Raw genomic sequence first — 25,947 nt, 5'->3', positions numbered from 1 at the left:
AAGATGATTCGTTGCTTAGAAGCAAACGATGAAGTGCTCTCTCTGGAGGTCCTGCTCCATGCTGTTGCGTTCATGGAGTGGAGAGGAAGAAAACCAAATGAGAGTTAGTGTCAGCACAGGAACAATTACAGTGTTCATCCTGTGCTTTTTAAACAATCCCAGCTTAGTTACCTTGAAAGCTCACCACCATCCCCAACAGCGGTGGTCACCCCGCCCCGCAGGCAGACGCAGGTTCTCCAGGCTTCAGCAAGCGTCCCCGCAACAGAGGCAAGTAGCTGGAAAGGTCCTGTCTCCATGTAAAAAGCTGCCTGGTGCGGAAACAACCCGTGTCCAGAAACAGATGAACAGATAGGCCAGCGTGGTCCATACACACAGTGGGACGTTATTCAACCACAGACTGGAATAAAGCTGACACGCACTACAACACCAACGAACCTTGAAGACGTTATGCTGAGTGAAAGAAGCCAGGCACAAAAGGACAAATATTGGATGATTTTACTTATATGAAATAACTAGACTAGGCAAATTTAGAGCCACAGAAAGTAGATTTGAGGTTACCAGGAGCTGAGGGAGAGAGTATGTGGGGTTCTTGCTTGACGGCTACAGAGTTTTTGTTTAGGGTGATAAAAAAGTTCTAGAAATGGATAGTGGTGATGGCTGCGTGACAGTGTGAATGTACTTAATGCCACTGAACTGTACACCTAAGAATGGTTAAAATGGCAAATTTTATATTTTATCACAATAAAAAAAAGTAAAGACAGGAAAGACTGTCCGATCTCAGTAGTGGTCAGAGAAATGCAAATTATAACAATGTTTCACACATATTAAATGTCATAAAGACAAATTGACAACAACAATGAAATTTGGCTACAAACTTAAAGAAATGTGTACATGGGAAACCCAGAGGATAGTACACGTGTGATCGGGAAGGGTTTCTAAAACGAAATCTCCAGGTTCAAGGAAATCTTCCTACAGCTAAAGCATGAATGGGAAACCCAGAGGATGGTACACCGTGTGATCGGGAAGGGTTTCTAAAACGCACCTCATTTTTCATCTCCTGGTGCTCGGGTTCGCCGTTCCAGCCGCTTTACTAACAATCTCCCACCTTAGGAGAATCAGCACCTTTAACCTCCTGTTTCGTACAGTTTGCAATTTGTCCGGAGGATGAACGGGAAGAGGGGGAACCAATGAGAGACTAGCTGTAGGTGATGGACGGGCACATGTCACTGTAATTTCCAATCAGGAAGAAGAACTAACCAAAGGCTCAGCCTGCCCCCCAGAACCAGAGTAGGGCCTGAAGCAATCCTGCGGTTTTGCGGCCAGCTCCCAGAGGGTTGGACCCAAAAGAACACATCTGGAGGCGAGGGCAGGGGAGTACACACTGAATGGGGGAGAAGAGCGCCCCTTCCTCACCCAGAGGAACTGCTGCTCCCCCCACCCCGTTCTCCCACGAGATCACCCGCCTCCCACGTGCCCGCAGCTCTGTGCAACACAGACATCTGCAGTCAACGTGCAGGTGGGTCCCAGCTTCATCTCCTCCTCGCTGGGTCACTGCCTCTCGTCTCTGAGCCTCAGTCTGCACATCTGTAAAGTAAGGCTTGACTACGAGGCTTACCTGCAGTGACCCACACTGCACCCGTCTGAAAATGTTTCTTTCCTTCCACTATTGGCAGGGAGGCCAAATCAAGTTCCCTCTCCAGGCTGGCCAAATATGGCCACAGTTTTCAGGGGAGCCTTCAGCCGGGGAGCAGACCCTCCAAGCAGCTAAGAAAACAGCTACCCGGATACAGGCCAGGAGTTCCTGGGGGAGGAAAGCAGGCAGGAGCTGCCGGAGGCAACAGGTGGGGATGCACTAGGAAGCGTGGCTCCACGCCCGGCACGGCTGCGGGTCCACAGGGACCAGGCTGTGGGCCAGGGACGCCAGCGGGAACAGAGGTTCCTCTTCTGAGGTACCTGAAAGCTCCCCAGGCCCAGCCCTAATGAAGCAGGCTCCTTCCCAGTCTGAAGCTTTAATTTCCATTCTCTTTACTTCTAAGGCTTGGAAAGCCAAATGCAAACCAGACAGAAGAAACCCAGAGAAGACTTTTAAAACTAACAATATCCAAAAGGAGGGAAGCAGCTTTCTTTCCCAACACATAATGCAGCCCCCAGGACCCCTCCCATAGAGACAAGGGGAGGGCATGCTTTCCGAGCAGACCCCCATCCCAAACTCATTCATTTCACTCCACAGGTAACTGGGTCCTATTATGTTCTGGGCCAAATGCTGGAGATTCTCAGTGAGAAAGACCAAGGGGATCACTGTTGCCACGACCCTCCTGTGTAATAGCCCTTGATCATAACATGTCCTAGAGGAACAGGGCTTCAAATGGAGTTCGGATAAGGCTCTTCAAAAAGTAATGTGCGTCATGACAGAGCAGGGGCAAGTCAGCTCTTAACCTGTCTTCCGTGGAGAAATTATGAAACTACAAGGGCCCCAGGGGATGACTAGTTCTGAGGTAGAAAACCAGTTTCATCTTGAATACCACCTCTGATGGATCCATCAATGATCGCTGCCTAGCTACTGGGAAAGGATTCTAAGACTGGGTCTAGGCCAGGAGGCAGTGAGCAGCGAGAAAGCCATGACTGACTGACTCGCAACGTCTGCACAGGCCTGGGAGGGGACGAGGTCCTGATCGCTCGGATCTAATCCAGTGTCTGTGCTCAGAAAGGGAGACTGCGGCCCTCAGAGGTCACAGACTGGCCTGAATCCCATGGCACACATCTTCTGACTCTCAGACCAGTGATCTTTCCACTACACTGCTCTAAAAACTGACGGCAAGAGGCTAGGGTACAAAGGCACTCTGAAGAAACCGTGCAAGATTGCAGGGGGTTTGTTCCACCGTCTCTCCAGGAACAGAGATTGGGACATTATAAAGAGCCCAAAGATGGTGGCCAGCCTGATATTGCAAAAGTATTCAGCAAGAATTACTAACCCACAGAAATGTAGCTATGTACTGACGATTAAGGCTTTAGCAATTTCGGTATTTCTCCTAAAGGGTTTTGATTTATTGGCTAACACTAAAGGAGAAGTGTGCTCGCAGACCAGCTGTACAGTGGAAAAATTAGAAAGGCTGTGGAGATTAGGTCCATGCACATTGCTTGTAAACTTGGCTTTGCTCTTCTGACACTTCATTAAGCAGCAAAGTCTGCTTCTCTTTTGATAGCCAGCCTCCTCCAGTCTAGAGACCTGGCAAAACACCCCACCAAGGCCGTGACTAGAGTTTAATCTCGGTAACCACCTCCTCAAACCCTGAAGCACGTGCCTCTGCTTCTTCCACTGCCTGCTGATCCCCCCAGGGGACAGTCCTTGCCCCGTTAAAGTCTGTGCGCTCCCAGAGTGGGCCGGGGAAGGGCGAGCACTTCCGCCATGTCCGTTTTGTTCCTGCAGGCACCGCACTGAGAACCAGGGGCCTGGAGGGCTCTGACACCCCCTGAGTGTGATGAACCACTAGCTGCCTCCCCTGATTTTGTTCAGGTTTGGGAGCCTGGTACAAGGGCGTGGAAGGGGTAGCTCAGACCCACAGATGAGTCTTGGCCCTTCCTGGTAACTCTGCTGTTCTTATCAGGGATTGGGTAGGATGGGCCATCCGTGGCAATTCTGGCCATAGAGACTTGAGGAGAAGTCTGTTGGGGGTTCCTGGAAGGCTCTTTCTCTCTCTTAAAAAGAGGCACAAGGAATAGACTACTTTTCTGCCTCTGGGTTTCCTCTGGAATGCAGTCATTTGGGCACCAAAAGGAGAACTGGGCAGCTGGGACAAGAAATGCATGGAGACTACCACAAAGGGGTTCCACGGGGCCACTGAATTAACCAGCCACCGGGAACCTCAGGTGAAGGTGACTCACCCTACCTGGGGAGGTTTTCTTATGTGAGGTACTAACAGATTTTCTTTGCAACTAAAGACACTCTAACTGGTCCATGAAGTTAATGTCACCTTTATTTTACAGAGCGACAGAAGCAGACAGAGCTCGTAAGCCAGTGACCCAGGGCCAGAAGGAGAACGCAGCTGAGCCTATCCAACCCCGAAGCCCTATCTATGTCTTTCCATCTTCCGTCTCCCTCCTTGACTTCCTCTGGGCCCTGTACACAGAAGGTGTTTCATGTGTACCCGAGAACGAACAAGCAGCCTCTCTGCTCAACCCTCCTGGGAAAGCTCCCCAGAGACTAGCAGCGGATCCTCTTGGAAACCCAAGCAGCCACCACCGGCTGGCTCCTTCCCGCCAACAAAGTCTCCATTTCAACCATAAAAGGAACTTCCCGCACACCCACCAGAGACGATCGACCTGGAGCCGGAGCCAGGGCCAGGAAGTCTCTAGAAAATTGAGCTGCTCTGCCCGGGGGCTCCACTTCCACATGGTGAGGAAAACCCTGCTCTGTGTCACAGGCTGTGGCTTCAGGACTGTAAACTGCCTGAAAAAAATCAAAATCAGGGCACAATGCTAACCACACATTATTAGCAAAGTGACGGGGTCACCTCACCTCTGTGCACACTGCCGGCTATTCAATACCTTATCTCACTCACTCACAACCAGGGAGAGAAAGGAGAAAAAGGACTAAGCCATTACAGACTTTCAGATGGAGTAACTAATTCACTGCCACCTGCAGATGCAGCAGGTCTGAGAGATGAAAAACTGAATGAGGCTGATGCAGGGAGTTGAGCTCACGCGGGAGCCTGTGGGCCAGGTTTTGCCTTTCAAGCTCTGGCATCCACAGCTGGATGGAAAAATCTCGTGTTTTGTGGACCTGGGCTTCCACCTCAAGTCCAGGCAAATTAATTCTCCTCTGCATCTCAGATGCAAAATAAAGATGAACCAAGTATTCTTCCAACCCAATGGTGCTGACTGTACTGCAGACACCATGTGGGTGCAAAGGTGAGCAAAAGAGGATGTTCCAGGAGGGACGCAGACACGGAATCAGGCAGTTATGACAAGCGTTACCCCACAACGGGGTCGGTGCCCCCGTAGGGAAACCGTGGGGTGACAGGGCTGCTGAAGGAAATGACAGCACATCTGAGTTGCCGGCCAGGTGACGCAGAGGGACGGAGTCTGCGTGTGGACTCTACGTGCTTGTGCGGATGGGAGCAACGGAGCCTTCAGACAGGGCTAGGAGGTGAGAGAGAGCCTGGGGCGTCGACGCCCGGGATTGAAATACGTTCAGGCGACTGGACTGGGGTGTGTGAGGGGAGGAGGGCGTGGATGTCATCCCAGGACAGTGAAGAGCACAGAAGGGCACACGCCAGGCAGGGACACAACCCGATGGGCTGCCGTGCAGAGAATCAAGTGAGTGCAGAGGGACCAGCCGGGAGACTCCTGGCACATCCAGGTGAGAGACGGTGGAAACCTGCACCAGGGCACTGGCTGTGAGGCTGGGGCACTGGGAACAGGCAGGACAGATATTCAAGAGGCAGAATCAACTAGCAGGAGACTAGGTATGGGAGGGAAAGGAGGGAATGAGCCCCGTCTGGTGCTCAGATTTCTGGCTGAGATAACTGGACTTAATGCTGCAGCAACCGGCACCTCAGAGGGAGTCGGGCAGCAAAGCGGGTATAGAGAGACGAGAAGTTCAGTGATGGGCGTCAGACATGACATGAAAGCCCTGGTGGAATAAACATCTGCTCGCCTGAACTCTAACTCCTGACTCATTCCAGCCAACACAGTTTTGTATCAATGCATCACATCTTGACAATTTTAAAACACGCATTTTTTTTCACATCTCTGAAATCAGGATGTTTTTCAAATGACATGGTTTAGTTGGCAGCGTTCTTTCTTAGTGGTACATAAAATAGTGGTGCTCCTTACGATGGATGAAATCTTGGATTTGATGAAATAATGTCTATCAACCTTAGAAGAAAATAGTACGTGAATGTCTCTCCTTATGACTTAAATCCTACCTAGTTCCAAAAAGATCTGAAGTAGCCTTTCACAATAAAGCTCGGAGGACAGGATGATTTCTGTAAAAAGACAAAAACTACTCCTGGGATCGAATATTGGGAAGAATGCTCAGAAGGCCCTCTCTCCCACAGGAGGGGTTCAGCTCAGATAAAAACAACAGAAGGTCAAGCAGCCTTTCAGAAGCTCCCAATCCTAAGAACTAAAACCCAAACCAGGAGACAGAATAATCTAGTGGAAACATTTTAAAAGCAGCAATAAGCTGACTGACTTTCAGACATCACAGAGATGGGCACGGCCTCGGGGTCTCAGGAAAGACATCTTTTAAAAAGAGTGGATTTGGTGGGGCCTTGAGAGCTTCACTGTTGCTCTTCCCCAAAAGAATATGATGGGAGACAGGGCCCATTAATATGTTACTGATATGGCTCAAGAGCTCTTACATCTCGATTCAAGAACTGAACAAGCATCTCCTGTGACAAACGAAACACTCCGAGAGAACAGCCTACGTGCTTTCCAGACTTTGCTGAGGCACAGCACATGTCTGGGTCCACTCTCGTTTGGGGAGAAGCCAGGCTGCTGCCACATGCAAGAACCAGAGCCTCTCTGACTCACTGAACGTAGTGAGTCCTTCCATGGCGGGTTTCACGATGCAGACCACACACGGCTGCCTGCCTCCCCTCCACAGACGAGCGAAACAAGGGCTCCAAGACGTCAGCATCAGAAACCCCACGGGCTTCACTTAATTTCTCTTCTGAAACTGCCTCTCCCGCCCCATCACCAAACGCTAAGTTACCCCTTACCTTCCCACAGCTCTGACCTTTCCCAGCTTCTGTAACCAGGCTCTACTGGGGGCTAGTCAGAATAGCAGTAATTATGGAAGTGTTCACACTAATTGCTATAATTTTTGAGCACCTGCCATGTGCCATGCTTTGTTTATATGCCCTCATTTAATTCTCACATAAACTCCTTGGAAACAAGAATCCCATTTTAGTAACAAAATCCTGGGCGGTGAAGGCAGAAAAAGATGGTTCCTATGTCTTGGTTTAAAAAAAAATAGATCTTTTTTAAGCCAGGAGTTGGGGGGTGGTTTATTAGTGTTTGTTATCTACTTCTATGTTTCCACAACAAATTTTTTTCATTAAAAAAAATATAAGCCTGAAGTTTACTAGTCAGCCTAAAAATACCACCAACACTAACACCAAGAGAAGAGCAGGAAAAGGTGCTGATTGACACTGATACCCCCAGACCCCGAGATGCCTTCACCTGGTTTATTCTGACTACTTAAAGGCTGCCCCTGGGGGGGAACAAAGAAATAAGAGAATAAGCAAAAGACCAAGATTCAGGAAACTCTTGTTCTCCAAGTACATGTGGCCAGAGGTCTTTAAATTGTTAGGCACAAAATCTATTAAAAATAATGGTGTCACTGGTCAGAATGGCCATCATCAAAAAATCTACAAACAATAAATGCTGGAGAGGCTGTGGAGAAAAGGGAACCCTCTTGCACTATTGGTGGGAATGTAAATTGGTACAGCCACTATGGAGAACAGTAGGGAGGTTCCTTAAAAAACTAAAAATAGAACTCCCATATGACCCAGCAATCCCACTCCTGGGCATATACCCTGAGAAAACCATAAGTCAAAAAGAGTCATGTACCACAATGTTCACTGCAGCTCTATTTACAATAGCCAGGACATGGAAGCAACCTAAGTGTCCATCAACAGATGAATGGATAAAGAAGATGTGGCACATATATACAATGGAATATTACTCAGCCATAAAAGGAAATGAAATGGAGTTATTTGTAATGAGGTGGATGGACCTAGAGTCTGTCATACAGAGTGAAGTAAGTCAGAAAGAGAAAAACAAATACCGTAGGTTAACACATACATATGGAATCTAAAAAAAAAAAAAAAAAATGTCATGAAGAACCTAGGGATAAGACAGGAATAAAGACGCAGACCTACTAGAGAATGGACCTGAGAACACGGGGAGGGGGAAGGGTAAGCTGGGACAAAGTGAGAGAGTGGCATGGACATATATACGCTACCAAATGTAAAACTAACAGCTAGTAGGAAGCAGCCGCATAGCACAGGGAGATCAGCTCAGTGCTCTGTGACCACCTAGAGGCGTGGGATAGGGAGGGTGGGAGGGAGGGAGATGCAAGAGGGAAGAGATGTGGGGACATATGTATAACTGATTCACTTTGTTATAAAGCAGAAACTAACAAACCACTGTAAAGCAATTATACTCCAATAAAGATAGATAAATAAATAACAAAAAGAGTCATGTACCAATGTTCATTGCAGCACTATTTACAATAGCCAGGACATGGAAGCAACCTAAGTGTCCATCAACAGGTGAAAGGATAAAGAAGATGGGGCACATACGTACAATGGCATATTACTCAGCCATAAAAAGAAACGAAACTGAGTTATCTGTAGTGAGGTGGATGGACCTAGAGTCTGTCATACAGAGTGAAGTCAGTCAGAAAGAGAAAAACAAATACCATATGCTAACACATATATATGGAATTTTTAAAAAAATGGTTCTGATGAACCTAGGGTCAAGACAAGAATAAAGACACAGACAGAGATGGACTTGAGGACACAGGGAGGGGGAAGGGTAAGCTGGGGCAAAGTGAAAGAGTAGCACTGACATATATACACTACCAAATGTAAAATAGATAGCTAGTGGGAAGCAGCTGCACGACACAGGGAGATCAGCTCAGTGCTTTGCAACCACGTAGGGGGGTGGGATAAGAAGGGTGGAGGGAGATGCAAGTGGGAGGGGATATGGGGATATGCATATGCATATAGCTGATTCCCTTTGTTATAAAGCAGAAACTAACACAACACTGTAAAGCAATTATACTCCAATACAGATGTTAAAAAAATAAAAATAATGGTGTCATAGAAGGATGTGAGCACACCTCCTCTCATGAAAACACTAAAATCACAACTAACTGCTGAACAACCATCGACAAAAAACCACTGGAACCTACCAAAAAAGATATCCTACATCAAAAAGACAAAGAAGCCACAACAAGACAGTAAGGGAGGCATAACTGCGATAAAATCAAATCTCACAGCCCCTGGTTGGGCGATCCACAAACTGGAAAATAATTATATTGCAGAGGTTCTCCCAAAGGAGTGGAAGTTCTGAGCCTCACATCAGGCTCCCCAGCCGGGGGGTCTGGCATTGGGAGGAGGAGCCCCCAGAGCATCTAGCTTTGAAGGCCAGAGGGGTTTAATCGCAGGAATTCCACATGACTGGGGAAAAGAACAACTCCACTCTTGGAGGGTGCACACAAGATCTTGTGTGGAACAGGACCCAGGGGAAAAAGCAGGGACCTCATAGGAGCCTAGGCTAGATCTACCTGCTGGTACTGGATGGTCTCCTGCAGAGGTGGGGGGCAGTTCTGGCTCACTGCAGGCACAAAGGCACTGGTGGTGGTAGTTCTGGGAAGCACTCATTGGCGTGAGCCCTCCTGGAGGTGGCCATTTTCTCACCAAGACCTAGCCCCACCCAACAGCCTACTGGGATGCCTCAGGCCAACCAACCAACAGGGGAGGAACACAGCCCCACCCATCAGCAGACAGGCTGCCTAAAGTCTTCCTGAGCCCACAGGTGCCCACTAAACACACCCCTTGAAACAGCCCTGCCCACCTGAGAGACAAGACCCAGTTCCACCCACCAGTGGGCAGGAATCAGTCCCTCCCATCAGAAAGCCTGCACAAGCCTCTTAGACCAGCCTTATCCACCAGCGGGCAGACAGCAGAAGCAAGAAGCACTACAACCCTGCAGACTGTGGAACAGAAACCTCAATCACAGAAAGTTAGACAAAATGAGATGGCAGAGGAATATGTCCCAGGGGAAGGAAAAAGATAAAACCCCAGAGGAACAGCTGCAATCTACCCGAAAAAGAATTCAGAGTAATGACAGTAAAGATGATCCAAGATCTTGGAAAAAGAATGGAGGTACCAACCAAGAAGATACAAGAAATGTTTAAAAAAGAACTAGAAGATGTAGTGAACAAACAGAGATGAATAATACAATAACTGAAATGAAAAATACACTAGAAGGAATCAATAGCAAAATAAATGAGGCAGAAGAATGGATAAGTAAGCTGGAAGACAGAATGGTGGAAATCACTGCTGCAGAACAGAATAAAGAAAAAAGAATGAAAAGAAATGAAGACAGGGACTTCACTCGTGGTCCAGTGGTTGACTCTACACTCCCAATGCAGAGGGCCTGGGTTCGATCCCTGGTCAGGGAACTAGATCCCGCTTGCAGCAACTAAAAAGATCTTGCACACAGCAATGAAGATCCTGCATGCAGCAGATAAGACCCAGCACAGCCAAATAAATAAATAATTTTTTTTTAAAGAAAAGAAATGAAGACAATCTAAGAGACTTCTGGGACAACATCAAATGCACCAACATTCACATTATTGGGGTCTCAGAAGAAGAGAGAGAGAAAGGGCCTAAGAAAATATTTGAAGAGATAATGGCTGAAAACTTCCATAACATGGGAAAGAAAACAGTCCAAGTCCAGGAAGCGCAAGATCCCAGGCAATATAAACCCAGGAATGAAAATGCCGAGACACATAGTAATCAGACGCATTGCCCAGGACGAGGCAAGTCGGGCCCCAAGCGCAGGGCCAGAGTGGCCTCCCCAGAGTCCTTTGCACGGCACCTGGCGACAAAATGGCTGCCCGAGGGAGATGGGTGGAGCCTCCGGGCCAGGAGGCACCAGGCCCCACAGGCGGCAGTGGCAGCGAGAGCCGATGGGCTGAGTCAGGGCCCAGGATGTCACCCAAGAGTGGGGATGATGAAGTGTCGGGCAGAGGTCTGAGCCCAGTGTCGGACGGTGCGAACTCGTTCACCAACAGCAGCAGCTTCCTGGAGCTGTTCAAGTGAAAGACTGAAGAGGAGCAGCGGCAGTGGCGGGAGGAGCCGCCCCCAGGCCCACAGCGACCCGACCAGCCAGCCACCGCCGCCACCACGGGTCCTGGGGATCTGAAGAGGAAGGGCAGCCCAGGCCCCATGCTCAGCTTCATGGGCAAGCGCACAGGTGGGAACAAACTAGCCCTGAAGACAGGAACAGCAGCCAAGAAGAAGACGGAGAATGAGGTACTAACAAGTAAAGGTGATGCGTGGGCCAAGTACATGGCAGAGGTGAAAAATTACAAAGCCCCACCAGTGCAGAGATGATGATGAAACTCGGCCCCTGATGAAATGACCCTCCCTCCCTGCCTGGCCAAGGCCTGGGACTCTCTGCGATGTACGTAACTATTTAATGCAGCAGCAGCAGCACAGCAGCCTTTTTCCCCCAAGGACTTATATACAGAAAGAAACCGAGATGCTTCCCACAGCTGTGGATGATTTTCCAGGACTCTTTTTTACCTTGAGCACTTGCCTCCTGAGACTTCATAGAACAGTGGTCTACTGTCCCCTCTCTTCCCATCTCCTCCCTCTTTCTGATTCTTTCTCTCTTCCTCTTCTCACCCTCCCCTCCCTTTAGTCATAACTTCTGGGAAGTAAAGAACTTGACTTAGTGCTGGTAAAAAAAAAAAAAAAAAAGAGAGAAAGAGAGAGATACATAGTAATCAAACTGACAAAAATTAAAGACAAAGAGAAAATATTAAAAGAAACAAGGGAAAAGCAACAAATAACATACAAGGGAAATCCCATAAGGTTATCAGCTGATTTTTCAGCACAAACTCCGCAGGCAAGAAGGGAGTGGTACGATATATTCAAAGTGATGAAAGGGAAGAAACTACAACCAAGAAGACTCTACCCAGCAAAGCTCTCATTCGGATTTGATGGAGAAATCAAAAGCTTTACAGACAAGCAAAAGCTAAGAGAATTCAGCACCACCAAACCAGCTTTACAACAAATGCTAGAGGAACTTCTCTGGGCAGGAAACACAAGGGAAGGAAAAGACCTACAATAACAAACCCAAAACAATTAAGAAAATGGTCATAGGAACATACATATCGATAATTACCTTAAACGTGAATGGATTAAATGCTCCAACCAAAAGACACAGGCTTGCTGAATGGATACAAAAACAAGACCCATATATATGCTGTCTACAAGAGACCCACTTCAGACCTAGGGACACATACAGACTGAAAGTGAGGGGATGGAAAAAGATATTCCATGCAAATGGAAAACAAAAGAAAGCTGGAGCAGCAATTCTCATATCAGACAAAACAGACTTTAAAATAAAGACTATTACAAGACACAAAGAAGGACACTACATAATGATCAAGGGATCAACCCAAGAAGCAGATATAACAATTGTAAATATATATGAACCCAACATAGGAGCACCTCAATACATAAGCCAAATGCCATAAAAGGGGAAATCAACAGGTGTTAAAGTGAGGGACTTTAACACTTACACCAATGGACAGATCATCCAGACAGAAGATCAATCAGGAAAAGGCCTTAAATGACACATTACACCAGATGGACTTAATTGATATTTATAGAGCATTCCATCCAAAATCAGCAGTATACACTTTCTTCTCAAGTACACATGGAACATTCTCCAGGACAGATCACATCTTGGGCCACAAATCAAGCTTCAGTAAATTTAAGATAACTGAAATCAGATCAAGCTCTTTTCTGACCATAATACTATGAGACTAGATATCAATTACAGGAAAAAAAACTGTGAAAAATACAAACACATGGAGGCTAAACAATGTTACTGAACAACCAATGTATCACTGAAGAAATCAAAGAGGAAATCAAAAAACACCTAGAGACAAATGACAACGAAAGCACATCGATCCAAAACGGATGGGATGCAGCAAAAGTAGTCCTAAGAGGGAAATTCATAGCAGTACAATCTTACCTCAGGAAACAAGAAAAATAAAAAATAAACAACCTAAACTTACACCTAAAGCAACTACACAAAGAAGAACAAACAAAACCCAAAGTTAGTAGAAGGAAAGAAATCAGAAAGATCAAAGCATAAATAAATGAAATAGAGACAAAGAAAACAATACAAAAGATCAATGAAACTAAAAGCCGGTTCTTTGAAAAGATAAATAAAATTGATAAACCTTTAGCCAGACTCATCAAGAAAAAAAAAAAGAGAGGGCTCAATTCAATAAAATTAGAAATGAAAAAGGAGGGCACCATGGTTAAGAATCCACCTGCCAATGCAGGGAACAAGGGTTCGATCCCTGATCCAGGAAGATCCCACATGCCACGGAGCAACCAAGCCCATGCATCACAACTACTGAGCCTGTGCTCTAGAGCCTGTGAGCCACAACTACTGAAGCCCATGCACCCTAGAGCCTGTGAGCCACAACTACTGAGCCCACACGCTGCAACAACTGATGCCTGCATGCTCCAGGGCCCGCATGCTGCAACTACTGAAGCCCGTGTTCCTAGAGTCCATGTTATGCAACAAGAGAAGCCACCACAATGAGAAACCCACACACCACAACGAAGAATAGCCCCCGCTTGCCACAACTAGAGAAAGCCAGTGGGCAGCAACAAAGACCCAAAGCAGCCAAAACAAAAAAAAAAAAGAAATGATAAAGGTTCTCCTTTATCATCACAGCATGCACCACAGAAATACAAAGGATCATAAGAGACTACTACAAGCAACTATACGTCAATAAAATGGACAGTCAAGAAGAAATGGAAAATTCTTAGAAAAGCAAAACCTTCCAAGACTGAAATAGGAAGAAATACAAAATATGAAGATAAATTACAAGTACTGAAACCGAAACTGTGATTTAAAAACTTCCAACAAACAAAAGTCCAGGACCAGATGGCTTCACAGGTGAATTCTATCAAACATTTAGAGAAGAGTTAACACCTATCTTTCTGAAACTCTTCCAAAAAATTGTAGAGGAAAGAACATGCCCAGGCTCATTCTATGAGGCCAGCATCACCCTGATACCAAAACAAAAGCTACCACACAAAAAGATAATTACAGAACAATATCACTAATGAGCACAGACTAAAAAATTCTCAAAATACTAGCAAGCCAAATCCAACAATACATTAAAAGGATCATACACCATGATCAAGTGGGATTTATCCCAGGGATGCAAGGATTCTTCAATATATGCAAATGAATCAATGTGATACACCATATTAACAAATTAAAGAATAAAAACCACATGATCATCTCAATGGATACAGAAAAAGCTTTTGACAAAATTCAACACCGATTTACAATAAAAACCTCCAGAAAGTGGGTATAGAGGGAACCTAGCTTGACATAATAAAGGCCATATATGACAAACCCACAGCAAAGATCACTCTCAATGGTGAAGAGCTGAAAGCTTTCTCTAAGATCAGGAACAAGACAAGGATGTCCACTCTCACCACTTCTATTCAACAAAGTTTTGGAAGTCCTAGTCACAGGAATCAGAGAAGAAAAATAAATAAAAGGAATCCAAACTGGAAAGGAAGAAGTAAAACTGTCACTGTTTGCAGATGACATGATGCTATACACAGAAAATCCTAAAGAGGCTACCAGAAAACTAGTAGAGCTCATCAATGAATTCAGTAAAGTTGCAGGATACAAAATTAATGCACAGAAATCTGTTGTACTTGTATCACTAATACTGAAAGATCAGAAAAAGAAATTAAGGAAACAATCTCACTGACCATCACATCAAAAAGAATAAAATACCTAGGAATAAATTTACCTAAGGAGGCAAAAGACCTGTGCTCAGAAAACTATAAGACATCAATAAAAGAAATCAAAGATGACACATTTGAAAAGATATACCATGTTCTTGGACTGGAAGAATCAATATTGTCAAAATGACTATACCACCCAAGGCAATCTACAGATTCAATGCAAGCCCCATCAAATTACCAATGGCATTTTTCACAGAACTAGAACAAAAAGTTTTAAAATTTGTATGGAGATACAAAAGACCCCGAATAGCCAAAGCAATCTTGAGAAACAAAAACAGAGCTGGAGGAATCAGGCTCCCTGACTTCAGACTATAGTATAACGATACAGTCATCAAAACAGTATGGTACTGGCACAAAAACAGAAATATAGATCAATGGAACAGGATAGAAAGTCCAGAGATAAACCCATGCACCTATGGTCAACTAATCCATGATAAAGGAGGCAAGAACATACAATGGAAAAAAAGACAGTCTCTGCAATAAGTGATGCTGAGAAAACTGGACAACTACATGTAAAAGAATGCAATTAGAACACTCCTTAACACCATACACAAAAATAAACTCAAGGGCTTCCCTGGTGGCACAGTGGTTGAGAGTTCACCTGTCGATGCAGGGGACATGGGTTTGTGCCCTTGTCCAGGAAGATCCCACATGCCACGGAGCAGCTGGGCCTGTGAGCCATGGCCGCCAAGCCTGCACGTCCGGAGCCTGTGCTCCGCAACAGGAGAGCCCAAACAGTGAGATGCCCGCATACCGCAGAAATAAATAAATAAATAAAATTTAAAAATAAACTCAAAATGGATTAAAGACCTAAATGTAAGGCTGAATGCTATAAAACTCTTAGAGAGAAACATAGGCAGAACACTCTTTGACATAAATCACATCAATATCTTTTTTGATCCGTCTCCTACAGTAATGGAAATAAACACAAAAATAAACAAATGGGACCTAATTAAACTCAAAAGCTTTTGCACAGCAAAGGAATCTATAAACAAAATGAAAATACAATCCTCAGAATGGGAGAAAATATTTGCAAATGAAGCAACCGACAAGGGATTAATCTCCAAAATATACAAACAGCTCATGCAGTTCAACATTAAAAAAACAACACAATAAAACAATGGGGAGAAGACCTAAATAGACCTTTCTCCAAAGAAGACATACAGATGGCGAAGAGGCACATGAAAAGATGCTGAACGTCACTAATTATTAAAGAAATTCAAATTAAAACTACAAAGAGGTACCACCTCACAACAGTCTGAATAGCCATCATCAAACAGACTACAAAAAATAAATGCTGGAGGGGGTGTGGAGAAAAGAGAACCCTCCGGGCTTCCCTGGTGGCGCAGCGGTTGAGAGTCCGCCTGCTGATGCAGGGGATGCGAGTTTGTGCCCCAGTCCAGGAGGATCCCACGTGCCACGGAGCAGCTGGGCCCGTGAGCCATGGCCACTGAGCCTGCGCGTCTGGAGCCTGTGCTCCGCAACGGGAGAGATCACAACAGTGAGAGGCCCACGTACCGCAAAAAAAAAAAAAAAAAAAAAAAAAAGATTAAAAGAGAACCCTCCTACACTATTGGTAGGAAGGTAAATTGGTAAAACCACTGTGGAGAACAGTATGGAGGTTCCTTAAAAACTAAAAGTAGAACTACTATACGATCCAGCAATCCATTCCTGGGCACATATCCAGAGAAAGCCATAATTCGAAAAGATATATGCACCCCAATGTTCATTGCAGCACTACTGGTGATAGCCAAGACATGGAAGCAACCTAAATGTCCATCAACAGAGGAATGGATAAAGAAGATGTGGTGTATATATATATATACACACACATATACATACACACACATATACACATAATGGAATATTACTCAGCCATAAAAAAGAACAAAATAATGCCATTTACAGCAACATGGATGCAACTAGAGATTATCATACTAAGTAAAGTAAGTCAGAGAAAGACAAGTATATGATATTGCTTATATACGGAAGCCAGAAATAATGATACAAATGAACTTATTTACAAAACAGAAACAGACTCACAGACTTAGAAAACAAACTTATGGTTACCAAAGAGGAAGGGGGCGGGGGATAAACTGGGAGTTCAGGATTGACATATACATACCACTGTATTTAAAATAGATAATCAACAAGGACCACTGTATAGCAAAGGGAACTCTACTCAATATTCTGTAATAATCTAAATGGAAAAGAATTTGAAAAAGAACAGATTTTTGTATATATATAAGTGAATCATTTTGTTGTACACCTGAAACTAACACAACATTGTAAATCCACTATACTCCAATACAAAATAAAAATTTTTTAAAAGACGGTGCCAGCACTGCATTGAGCGCAAAGGTAAACAGAATCATTTCAAACTATCTGCTGGGGACTTCCCTGGTGGCGCAGTGGTTGAGAGTCCGCCTGCCAATGCAGGGGACACGGGTTTGAGCCCTGGTCTGGGAAGATCCCACATGCCACGGAGCAACTAAGCCCGTGCGCCACAACTACCAAGCCTGCACTCTAGAGCCTGCGAGCCCCAACTACTGAGCCCACTGGCCACAACTACTGAAGCCCGTGCACCTAGAGTCCGTGCTCTGCAACAAGAGAAGACACCACAATGAGAAGCCCGTGCACCGCAACAAACAGTAGCCCCCGCTCGCCGCAACTAGAGAAAGCCCACGTGCAGCAACAAACACCCAACGCAGCCAAAAATAAATAAATAAAATAAATACATTTTTAAAAAAAGACAAAACATCTGCTGGCCACAGGGAAAGATATCAAGTAGAAAAGACCAGTTCCAACTTTGCTGCATGGTTTTTTTTTTCAAGAAAGAGATAGGCCCCCAAACCCGTCCCCTCAAAATACTCCTAAATAAAGAGTTGACGGCACACTGAAACTTCACTCAGGAGAGCTACTGCGGTAACATTAGAGGTCACATGTGGGCCATAACCAACAGGAGCATTTAACATTTTTTCTTGTGTGTAAAACTTGTACAATTTGTAAATATTTAGATATAGTAAGACTTTGCGGGGGTAATTTTAAAATACTTTAAATAATTATGAAGGTTCATCATTGCCATACCATTGCTTGCATGATATATTAGTTTCATATAATTTTTAAGTTAGAATTCTTTTTTTTTTTTTTTTTTTTTTGCGGTATGTGGGCCTCTCACCGTTGTGGCCTCTCCCGTTGCGGAGCACAGGCTCCGGATGCGCAGGCTCAGCGGCCATGGCTCACGGGCCCAGCCGCTCCGCGGCATGTGGGATCTTCCCAGACCGGGGCACGAACCCGTGTCCCCTGCATCGGCAGGCGGACTCTCAACCACTGCGCCACCAGGGAAACCCTAAGTTAGAATTCTTAATGAAGAACCGAACTTCTAATTATCACGTATTCATAGAAAAATGGAATCTTTTCTTTACCACACTTTGCCTTACAATGAACCAAAGAATGAAAGTGGGATCTGCCTGTACCACAACGCCCCCCCCCCTTAACCCCTGAACAGTCAGGAAAGCACAAAATGGCACCGTCTCTGGAAATCAGCTGAAACCAAGGCCCTGAACTCAAGGGGGAGGAACTGATGTGCGCATTCGGAGTCCACTCACTTCTACATTTAGCCCAGAGAAAACCCTCAAAGATCCTCTAGTCCAACTATTCCACCTAAACCTGGCAGGGACAGAAGCGACCTACCATGTCTGCAGAAGTTATTTTCCATGAGGAAACTTCCTCAAACACTAGGAGATTAGGAGCAGTAATCAGTGGCAGAGATGGGGAGGGTATGGCGGTTATAAAGCATTGACAAATGGCAGCTGACAGTGGAAGACAAGGTGGAAAAACTAAAGAGTTTGTCTCAGAATAATACTGGATCTAAGGAATAAAACATGAACCTGAGTCATTATGGAAAGGTCTTAGCCTGTTTTCCATCAAGAATGTTTTAAGATAAACATAGAGCTCTCATTCAAAGGGGTCACGTCCAGGTATCTGGAAAGTTAAGTCCTGTGGTCCCATGGATTGCCTTCATGCTCAACAATGCTACATAACTGTTGTATATGAACACACCTGTTTTTTCAAGGACATATGAAGTTTGTTTTTGAGATGTGCATACGTCTCACTGACAATAAAACAAATACTCTGAATTCCAAGGGCTAAAATAACTTGTATACAGATGACAACTTATCTAAATGACCTGAAATAAAAATGATGGCAGATAAGCCCTCGAGAAAGACAGTACTTAAGCATTACCAATCACCACCTCCAAGGCTACACACGTGTCAAACAGCCAGCCTTATCAATCTGATGATGTTGTGGGAGTCCAAAAACAGGTAGACCATGTAGATTAGAATTTATCATTCCAGGGTGAAGTAACAAGAATGTTAGCTTTACATGATCTCCATCCTATGGTCAAGTCTTCCTCCTCTTCTCTCCCCTGTTGCTCAACCTTACCTCTTAGTAACAAAACAAGGAAGCAGTGACTCTGTGATAAGATACCTCTTCCATTTCTAGACTTTAAATTTGTTCTTTACCATGTTCCTGGTGTTGCCCCTACCCCTCTTCCCCTATCCAGGCCATCCTTTCCCAATCACCTGTAGAAAGAACAGAATGTCCAAACTCTCCCCAAGTGATCTCATGCCCTCGTGTGGGCACCTCCAGGTGGGCAGACCAGCTATTCACATGTGCTTGTTCAGGACAGTGCCTGGAACACTGTACACCCCCTAGGTACCCTCACTGGGGACCCAGATTCATGCCTCTGCCTTTATATCTCCTGCTATAATTTTAACTATTTTTATCTCAGCCAATTCCTTTGCTTCACAGTCACTTCAAGAATCATGCAGAGGAAAGAACAGGAGTTTTGGAGCCAGAAAATCCTGGGATGAATCCCAGCTGCAGCACCCAAATTGAGTTCCGAGACTGAGAACAAGTCACTTCCTTCCCTGAGCCTTAAATCCTCAAACCTAAAAAGAGATGGCTGTGCAGAGTAAATGAGGTGACGTCTATAAAGTGCTTGGCACACAGGAGGTACTCAGCACGTGCATATCTCCTTCCCCTCCCTCTCTCCCCCTTATAACTGCTGGCCCTAGCATCTTTCTCTGAGACTACTTTTTCCCATCTCTAGTCACTGACTCCTCCCCATATGCTTCCTGTTGGCACTATCTTCTACACCTGAATCACGAAGAGCGTTTGAGAAACCTATAACGGGAAACGTGATTATGGAGCATTGCCAAACTGTGGTTTTTCAAATAGAAATAACAAGACTGCAGAATACGATTACGCTCTAGAGGGCTGTCTAAAGACTGAGGGAACAGCCAGCCCTCCTGCCCCTCTTCCCCCTTATTTGCGAGACTTAGCAAATAAAAATATAAGACTTCCAGTTAAATTTCATTTTCAGACAAACAACAAATATCTTTCCAGTGTTGTAGTAGAGAAGGAAAATGCCTCTCTAGCAAAGAAGAGCGGTAGAGAAAAGATAATTAAGGTCATGACTATCAGAGAAAGAGGTGGCTGTCCCGTCCACCTGGTGTCACCACAGAGAGCTTAAAGGTCTCTGACCGAGAAAGGGAATTCCTGCCTGAGTCCTAACTCAGTAGAGTCCTGGAGTTCTAGAAAGTGCCAGGAGGCAATAGTCAAATACCAACCATGGTCTTTCAACTCCATTAAGCATCAGCTTAGCGGACAGGTGAATGGGTTTTGAAGACTTCAGTTGCCCAAGCACGCTCGATATCTGCACAAAACCCACCCACCAAATGCTTGATACATGAGTTTTATGGTATTTTTTACTCATTAATTTTTAAAGATTATTTCATTCAATGAGCAAACCTATTTTATATTTCATATAATCCTAAGAACATTGGAAAAGAAGAGATAAGCTACCTATACTTAACACAAGTGAGTTTTCTCTTAATTTATTTGGGTTGACATTTTCCATTTTAAAAGAAAAAGGGTGATACAATTACACATGAAAATGCACCTATGTTGCTGTACAAGAGGAAATATCATCTCTTGTCAGGATTACTACAGTAACCTCTCAATTGGATGCCCAGCTCCCACCTATCCAGTCTCTCCTCAGCCCAGCGGCCAGAAGGATCCTTCTAACACGTAAGTCAGATCCTGTCACTTCCCTTCTCAAAATCTTCCAGTGGCTTCCCACCTCACTCCGAGGACGAGTTAGTCTTTCCAGTGGCCTGCAAGGTCCTTCGGGACCTGCTACTGTTCCTTTACGCCCTCTGACCTCACCTGCCCTTGCCCTATTTACTCAGCCCCAATCACACCACCTCTGCCTACAGCCTTCTTGCCCAGGACACTCCTATGCTCGCTCCCATCCCCAGCTTCAGGTCTTTGCTCTGATGCCATCTTCTCCAGGATGCTTTCTCTGGCCACCTTTTCAAATCAGCCCCCATTCCTGGCATGTTCTATCCCCCATCTCTGCTACATTTTTCTCCATTCCAGAGAGCACCATCAACCTACTATATATTTCACTTAGTTGCATGTTTTGTGTCTCTCCCCCGCTAGAATATAGGGCAGAAATGTTGGCATTCTGTTCACTGCAGCATCCCCAGCACGTAGAACAGTATGTGGTACATCGTAGGCACTCAGCAAAATTACTTATGGAATGTTGAATAAACATAAGGTAAAAATAATAAGGTATTATCATTTTACTGGGGTAAAATGTATTTACTGACATCTAAACAATGAATAAACGTGGGGTTTTAAGACTTCAGAGTTAAAAACCAGCTCTTCCCCTGAAGCCCCCCCCACCTGCTTTCTCCTTTTCCTCATCAGAAAATCATAAAGAGCCAGGGCAGAAGGGGGATTTTTCTACTTCTGATATTAATATTCAGAAACGTAGGACAGAGCGTTCTCACTGTTGGTATTTTATAAATTGTATGATTTCTTTAAAGTACGCATTTGTCTGAAGTAACATCCTTTTAAAATGCTTCCCAAGTCTCCCCTCTCAGGCTAAGAATAGTCAACGTCCAGACTAAAGGATGCACTGCTCATCAAGTTTCAGCACATGGGCATTCGGTAACGTTTGCTGATTGGCCAAGATCCCAATGTCACCCTTCTAGCCAACGTCCCACAGAACGACCTTTCAATGAGAGACATGTCAAAGTCCAAAATGCCAAGCAGAATTCCCATTACCTCTCCTGGGCAACTCCAATGAGCTGCTGCAAGTCCACCTCCTGCTTCCTCAGGGTTCCAAACGAGGACTGACTCTCCACGAGGCCTTTGCCACCAATGTTCAGCTTGACCTTCCCCAGTGCCGTCTCCAGGGTCCCACTCACATGGTTTTCAAACTTGCCCTCGTACTTCACAAAGTCCGACTCCACGACCACTACAGTGAATGAGACATGCAGAGGAATCTAATGACAAAACGGCCACCTCTGTGCCTCAGGTCACCTAGCTTTCCAATCCTGCAGAAACCTGTGGGAAACATGAGGTCTGCACGCAGAATGGAAAGCCGGTGGCCGCGCTGTGTGTATGGGCAAAAGAACCTGGGTGCTAAGAGCGTGGCATGCACTGGTGGCCAGGGACTCTACTGGGCACTTTTTTGTTTTTTCATCTTTCAATTCCAATATACACACATATAGACAAGTGCACAAAAAGTATCTATAGAGTTTCATGAATAATTTTAAAGCAAACATCTGTTTAACTACTATCCAGGTAAAGAAATAAGACATGTTAAATATGTACTTTTCTAGGATGAAGGGACTAGATGAGGATGACACCAAAGCACAGAGAAGATAGCAGCCCATCACTCTGCCCAGGGAGTAGCCTGCCTGATTCAGTATCTTGCAGGTCAGACGCCTGAACCTGTCCTCGGGCATCCTCCCTTCTCACTGGTGGCCTTGGAGAACACTGCCCTGGCCTTCATTACCATCTCCATTGAAACAGTTCTCCCCATATTTACCTGTTTATATCTGACCTCCACCCAGTCTTTCAATTCCTTATCAAGCAATTCCTTATCTCTGTGTTCCTGATAAAGTCAGTGGGCACGCCCTTCCTCCCTGCTTCAAACACCATCTTGGAACACACAAGCTCCAGACTCCCCATTCTTCCTTCCTGGCTTCCCAGACACTGAGAAAGATGCCACCACCCAGCTGGTGTCCCAGCTTCAATCCACTCACCTGGTCATACCAGGCGATGGCTAGCAGATTGCCTTCAGGATCTGCCCTTTTTTGTCTGAACACTAAAGATAAACATCTGATGATCTCAGACTTGAACTGCTAGCCTTCACATGTCTCCAGATTTCTACTCTTCTCATTTTTAATTGAACCAAATACTACCATAAAAATGGTCTCAGTCACCATCATTCAGGAAGGTTACACTGAGAGGCTCTCAGGAACTTCATACTCGGCCCTTTCCATTTTCCTGACCCAAGGCTCTCCTGGGCTCCTGGCGGCACTTCATAAGGGATTCAAATCCGACTGGAGTCTGAAACGTTTCTTTCCATCCAGCCACTGCCCCCAACACCTGTATTTCTTTCACCCCAGGCAACAAAACCTATACCTCAACCAGGGTTAATGAGAATTAATCACCATTCATTATCTGTGAAGTTTACCAAGTAGAGAATCATCGCCATGAAAAATAAGAAGCTTATGAAAATGCCCCCAAGTCACAGCCTTCTCCTAGTCACATCTTGAGAACACAGACACTCTGGGAAATGCTTTGGAAGCAGCATATAGCAGCTGTTAAGAGCTCAAGATTTTATCACTAGTCTAATACACCTAGCTGGGAGACCTTGGGTAACATCCATCACCCTGAACCTCAGGTTTGTCATATGTAATTTGTAGATAATTAATAATACCTACCTGATGGGTTCTACTGGAAGTTGATGTATACAGAGCCTGGCACATAGCAAGTGCTCAATCTATCCACTGGGTTTAGGCCAAAGCAACATCATTTCCTGATAAACAGGACAGTCCTAGATTGTATAAAGTACCACACAGACAGAAATTCTACCCTTAGATCCCTGTTCTGGCCCCAATCAGGCGTATTACCACTCCTGAAAACTCTGACCCCAAAACTGGATCCCACAGCAGGTAAGGACAATCAAGACTGTCTGTGTACTGCAAAATGCCACACTAGACACACCTCCGAACCAGATGCCGTTTGCACACACGTCTGCATCGAGTTATCCACTGCTGCAGGTGGAAGGGAAAAGTGAGGAAGCCAACAGGCCATGGGTAGGACAACCAAGTCACCACCCTCCAACCTCCGCACCCCGGGCAACATAACACTCCAGTGTGGTTGCCAGGGGCAAGAATTAACAAAGGTGAGGCATCATGAATCTGCTCAGAAGACAAAGTAGCGGGCACCTCTCATCACAGCCCTAACAGCAACAGGACACAGAACCAGGCACGAGCTCTGGTCTCAGATGATGAGCATATGTGGGACTTCCTAATCTGCAGGGACTGCAACCGGCCTGACCCATCTAACAACAGCTCTCAGGACACCACGGAAGCAGCAGCTAACAGCACAGAGCGGTGAAATTCCAATTACTCAGGGGTCCATGGTCTGTTCTGTGAATTTTTTTTTCTCTTGCCTTTCCTTATATTTAGTTATTACACTACTCAGTAAGAGTTCTACCAGACATCCAGGGGGAAAACATGACATAAAATTAATATCAATTCACTTGCCCATTGTCTGACAGCTCTGATAATGAGCCTGGCTGAAGAAAGCATTGTCTAGAATGCTGAGCTGGAAGAAAGGAGATTATTTGTCAACTCAAGTTATCTCCTCTATCACTTTTTCCCTTTAAGGGAGATGCAATCACAAAATTAGAGAACTTTAGGGCTGAAAGAAGACTCAAACATCATCTAGTCCAATAATTAAGAGCTGATGGTGCTTTCATATATCACCATGTTCCAAAAAGCAGTGTAGGAATAAGTACCAAAAGTCTTCGAAAAGTTCCCAACCTCTGGTCCAGTAATTCTATCTTTAAGAATCTATGCCACCCCAATGTTCATAGCAGCATTATTTACAATTGCCAAGATATGGAAGCAACCTAGGTGTCCATCAACAGAAGAATGGATAAGGAAGATGTGGTATACACACACACACACACACACACACACACACAATGGAATACTACACAGCCATAGAAAAGAATGAAATTTTGCCATTTGCAACAACATGGATGGACTTGGAGGGTATTATGCCAAGTGAAATAAATCAGAGAAAGACACTGTATGTTATCACTAACATGTACAATCTAAAAAAATAAAACTAGTGCAAATAATAAAAAAGAAACAGACTCACAGATATAGAGAACAAACTAGTGGTGACCAAAGGGGAGAGGGAAGTGGGGGTAGAGGATTAAGAAGTACAAACTGCTATGTATAAAATAAATAAGCTACAAGAATATATTACACAGCACAGAGAATATAGCCAATATTTTCTAATAACTATAAATGGAGTATTATCTATAAAAATTTTGCATCACTATATTGTACACCTGAAACTAATATAATATTGTAAATCAAAGATATCTCAATAAGAAAAAAGGGAGACCTTCAAGATGGCAGAGGAGTGAGACATGGAGATCACCTTCCTCCCCACAATTACATCAAAAATACATCTACACGTAGAACAACTCCTACAGAACACCTACTGAACGCTGGCAGAAGACCTCAGACTTCCCAGAAGGCAAGAAACTCCCCACGTACCTGTGTAAGGCAAAAAAAAAAAAAAAGGAAAAACAGAGACAAAAGAATAGGGACAGGACCTGCACCAGTGGGAGGGAGCTGTGAAGGAGGAAAGGTTTCCACACACTAGGGAGCCCCTTCACTGGCAGGGATGGGGGTTGGGCAGGGGTAATTTTCAGAGCCACAGAGCACAGCACAGCAATAGGGGTGCAGAGAGCAAAGCGGAGAGATCCCCACACAGAGGACTGGTGCTGACCAGCACCCACCAGCCTGAGAGGCTTGTCTGCTCAACCACCAGGGCAGGTGGGGGCTGGGAGCTGAGGCTTGGGCTTCAGAGGCCAGACCCCAGGGAGAGGACTGGGGTTGCCTGCGTGAAGACAGCCTGAAGGGGGCTAGTGTGCCACAGCTAGCCAGGATGGAATCCAAGAAAAAGTCTGGACCTGCCAGAGACGAGACCTTTGTTTCGGGATGCGCGAGGAGAGAGGATCCCTTCCCAGCGTGCCCACAGAAGGCAGAGCACCACCTGAAAGAGCTCCAGAGACAGGCACGAGACACGACTATCAGCTTGTACCCCAGAGACGGGCATAAACTGCTAACGCTGCTGCCGCTGCCACCAAGAATTCTGTGTGCAAGTGCAGGTCACTATCCACATCCCCCAGGAACCTGTGCAGCCCGCCAATGCCAGGGTTCCATGA

The 25,947-nt window shown here is 45.2% G+C and overlaps 1 protein-coding gene and 1 pseudogene across 2 annotated transcripts in view; one reads left to right on the top strand and one right to left on the bottom strand.

The window, feature by feature from the left end:
- The window catches only part of GSDME (gasdermin E), a 102,763-nt gene that overhangs the window by 58,170 nt on the left and 18,646 nt on the right, over positions 1–25,947 (bottom strand). For both annotated transcript variants that reach the window (XM_030857368.2, XM_060304527.1), the window contains exon 3: positions 21,747–21,939. In XM_030857368.2, the coding sequence (XP_030713228.1) occupies positions 21,747–21,939 (193 nt within the window). The remainder of the gene's footprint in view (positions 1–21,746; positions 21,940–25,947) is intronic.
- Positions 10,632–11,166, top strand: LOC115853741 (telomerase RNA component interacting RNase pseudogene; annotated as a pseudogene).

Source organism: Globicephala melas, chromosome 9, assembly GCF_963455315.2.
Source record: "Globicephala melas chromosome 9, mGloMel1.2, whole genome shotgun sequence".
Taxonomy (NCBI): Eukaryota; Metazoa; Chordata; class Mammalia; order Artiodactyla; family Delphinidae; genus Globicephala; species Globicephala melas.
Note: the sequence above shows the minus strand (reverse complement) of the source record. Positions and strands in the feature narration are given on the sequence as shown.